This window comes from Gymnodraco acuticeps, unplaced genomic scaffold, assembly GCF_902827175.1.
Source record: "Gymnodraco acuticeps unplaced genomic scaffold, fGymAcu1.1, whole genome shotgun sequence".
In the NCBI taxonomy this organism is placed as follows: Eukaryota; Metazoa; Chordata; class Actinopteri; order Perciformes; family Bathydraconidae; genus Gymnodraco; species Gymnodraco acuticeps.
In genome coordinates this window covers 636,015-640,213 of record NW_022990235.1, presented here as the reverse complement: position 1 = coordinate 640,213, position 4,199 = coordinate 636,015, and the positions used below count along the sequence as shown (strand labels likewise).

The window sequence follows — 4,199 nt, the reverse complement described above, 5'->3', positions numbered from 1 at the left end:
CGAGTAGGCTACTCACTGACACTGGAAAAGTGGATCACATCACTCCGGTTCTGAGATCATTACACTGGCTTCCAGTCTGCCAAAGAATTGATTTTAAAATACTACTGCTAGTTTTTAAATCACTAAATGGCTTAGGACCGAGGTATATAGACGACCTACTCCATCACTATGAAGCATCCAGGAGTCTCAGGTCTTCTGGGTCGGGTCTGCTCTCTGTTCCGAGAATAACCACTAAACATGGAAAATCAGCTTTTAGTTATTATGCCCCAACAATTTGGAACAAACTGCCTAAATCATGCACGTCCGCCGAAACACTTCCTATTTTTAAATCCCAACTAAAAACCAGCTAAAAACGCACCTATTTTCCGCTTTTAATTGAGCTGCCCATACTCACACTACAGTATGCCTTTTCAGTCATGTATTCTGTACCTGCTGTTTATTTATTTCATTACCTTTGCTTATTATGCGTTTTTAAATGCCTTTTTAATAATGTATTTGTGCTGTATTTGTTCTTAAATGTCGTTTGCTTTTAATCTGTAAAGCACTTTGAATCGCCACGTGCTGAAAAGTGCTATATAAATTAAATTGCCTTGCCTTGCCTACTTCTGTAAGAGTCATTTTCTACTTTACAAAGGGTTTCGATTTTGCGCAATTCAGTCTAAGGGTGGGGAATTTTCTACCCTGCCAAAAGGGGAACTAAATACCATAAAGCAGGCCAATAAACATATCAGCAAACCCACCTCTTTTCTTTTCTTGTCTTTGACATTACTTACGTTCATTATTGATTTACTGACGTTCACTAATGATTCATGTGTGCACATTCAAATATATACAGGCCAAAGAAAAAAACACGGACAAAATAAGTAGAAATAATTGAACAGTTTATGATTCAGGTTCAAAGTACACAAAACAACCTAAATGTCCGTAATGCTTTTGAAAGTGCTAAGACAGAGAATGATGGAAAAAAGCTGTTACTTCTCAGAAACCAAAACAAAATATTGAAATACTTTATTGAAGTCAAATAAACAGAACATTCACAAACTATCTGTTGTAGCATTCCATTCATTAACATCATCCATAGCTATTTAATTTGATCCAGAATCAGTTTGAATCTGAATTTTTCAAAGCTGCCATCAAAACAACTATAAATACAACATTTACTAAATGACGTTAACATGAGCAGCCCACCCAAAAAGTAAGGAAACAAAAAGATCAGTTCTCTCTTTTCAGTCCCAAGCTTTAAATCTCACACTTCGGCCTCTTTCCGTCCCTCCAGCAGACCATCCTCTGTTCCTGTTGCTGTCAATTCGGTTTGGGCTCTTTGGCGCTCGGCGTCTGTTATGGTCATCGGGTGCAGAGGGAAAAATCCTGCCAAACCTGCGGAGAGAAAGGAAGACGATAACTTTTCTAACAATCTCTTGCAGAGACATTGCTTTGAATTGCCAACATCGTAATAGTACTAGACAGTAGTCATTCCTTAAGGTAGAAGATACTATACTAAACAAGAATTCATAAAAAAAGAGTCAACACAGAGACATATATTTTTAGATGAGTACTGCCTTAAAGGTGTAGGCACTCATAAAAGTTATGTATGGCTTTCTTGATCAAACAAATCAGTATGAGCAGCACAGTTCTTCTAAGACAGACATACTATTGTGAAGTGTTGATCTACCTTTAAAGAGAATGCTCACTTAGTTAATACACACCTAGAAGTTTGGCAACTGGCTTTGTAGTGTGTGCTCCACAGCCGATCCAGTACTTGATGCGGTCGAAGTTGAGGCTGACAAGTTTCTCGTTGCAGATGTTTGGGAGAGGGTCGTAGGAACCAAGCTGCTCCAAATATTTACCATCTCTTGCCCTTTTGTTGTAAGCTGCCACAATGCGGTAAAAGGGTCTGTTAGCTTGTTTGTGGCCTGCAAGAGCAAATCGGAGGACAACGTAACCCCCATGATACTTCTTCAGCAGGAGCGATGCTGCAGAAGGAAATAAGCAGTCAAGCATTGTCAAATAGCAGTATTGATGTGCATAGGGTGGACTAAATGTAAGACAAATATCTCTGGATACAGCAAGACTAATCAGAAGCACACAAAACTCTGCTTCATAAAACGACCATTGAGTTAAGATACAGTATGTGTGATAAATCAATTAGTTTTAGTGTGGATATTCAACAGACATTCACTCCTGTTTTATTTTTCAGTTCACACACTGTCCATAGTCAGAGGACAGTTAGCGCACATCCAAGGCCCTCGTTCGTTACCACAGTGATCGTCAATAAATTACAGTTTGAATGCCACAAAACCTCTGTTATTTTCAATACCTATGTGCTAACTTGTAAATATGATTAAAAATGATGCTAATTTAAAAAAAAAAAAATAACATCTTAAGTGGCACACATGTTTTATTACTGATAATTAATTGGTTTAACAAAAATATTTAAACGAAAGACCACTTTCAAGGTCATGCTACCTATTGACTCCGAAATCTATACTATATACTATATACACAACACAACACTGGACAAGTGAGACACACCTGTTTTAATACGATTTTATGGCTTTTTCTATTTTATGTGAATATGTTGTGAACATCCAGCAGTTTATTTCTTAAGAAGGCAAATGTCCTTTAAATAGCTTCCAAATAACTACAAATCAATGCAGCATTACATTACTACAATGGGTAAGTAGAGCACACCTCTTTTTATTGGATTTAAGCCACCCTTCTCATTTATGTGATTTGTGTTGCTTCATGTTACCTATTGACTCCAAATCTATACCATGTGCTACACTGGACAAATGACACAAAAACGTTTTTGATTTGATCTTTTTCTATTTTAGAAGAGTATTTCTATTAAGAAATTAAGCAATTCTACATTTTTAAGTTAATTTATTTTCAACTTTCCATGTCATATCATATGACCCTATTGCATTTTAGTATACCTTCAATTTTGTACTGACACATTTTTAAATCATGCCTAAAGTAAATCCCATATGACATTCTGACATTTTTAAGTGTGACAAATTACTTCAATTTCTAATACCACAATATTTGTAACTCTGGCACAGCAATTACCGTCAGGATAAATAAAGTCTTATCTTGTCTTTGCTGATTCTCTTTCTATTTATTTGACTACACCTATCCCACATGTTATGATTGCTTGTGTTGCTGAAATCCAGCCCCAGGCCCTGCTGCCACAAGAAAAAAACATTAAAGACATCATGAAGAGCCTGTTCACACTGTATACTCACATAACTGAACCATGGTGTTGGCTGGAATATCCTGCAACAAACGAAAAGTTACCTTTAAACCAATGTGTATAAACTATGTTTCTAAACAATACCAGCAATTAGTGTGATACTGTCATACATTAATTACATATCCGATTAGTCTGAAACATCATGTAGGGCTAACGTTATGTAGCTGTTGCTAAAAGCTAACTTTTACAGCAAAGAGCATCTCCTGTTTCAACACTACGTAGTTTAAAAATAAGCAAAGAATGAACAACATACCTCAACGGATGTTGAACGTAGTAAAGCACAATGTTCCTAGATGTCGATCCCTTTTTTTAAATCGCTAGATCAACGTTAATAACTCTATGTTTTCAGCAGCAGAAGAGCAGTGTGACATTTGTCAGGGGGCCGCCATGTTTAAACAGGAAGTGACGTGGGGCCTCAACCTCATTGCATATATTTGACACCAGATGGCGCTGTTACACTTCTCTAAACTAAGGACGCTTGATGTGAACGCTTTTGCTTCAGAGTGAAATATGTTTAAAAAACAATGAAAATACTTTAAAATAATTTATCTCAGCCTTGAAAATATCCCTCAAATTGGAAAAAGTATCCAATCTCACATTGACATTGGTTTCACCATATATCATCCAATCATTATATTGTTATCAATGCTGAAAACAACAAGCTTCTTTCATACAAATACTGGGCTATAATTATAGACCATCTGTTGTCATGCAAATATCATATAATATAAGATAGAACTTTATTGATCCCAAATTGGGACATTTGTATATGACATTTCCTTGTAACGTTTTTACTATAGTTATACTATGTGGTAAACTTGTTCTTCAATTTAAATACAACACTGCTTAACCAAAGATAATATGATAACATATTGTAGGTCGGCTCCATAGGGAACTCTATGAATCAGCCCACCATCATAACATAATTCAGATCCGACAACAAAAT

At 36.2% G+C, this 4,199-nt stretch overlaps 1 protein-coding gene across 1 annotated transcript; it reads right to left on the bottom strand.

Annotated features, from left to right (window-relative positions):
- Positions 1-864: 864 nt before the first annotated feature.
- On the bottom strand, positions 865-3,648 carry mrps16 (mitochondrial ribosomal protein S16). The gene is made up of 4 exons (XM_034218988.1): positions 3,507-3,648; positions 3,246-3,276; positions 1,707-1,973; positions 865-1,377 (listed from the first exon to the last, which is right to left on the bottom strand). Exons 2-4 carry the CDS (start codon positions 3,256-3,258, stop codon positions 1,247-1,249), a joined length of 411 nt encoding a protein of 136 aa, XP_034074879.1. The 5' UTR covers positions 3,259-3,276; positions 3,507-3,648; the 3' UTR covers positions 865-1,246.
- Positions 3,649-4,199: the final 551 nt, after the last annotated feature.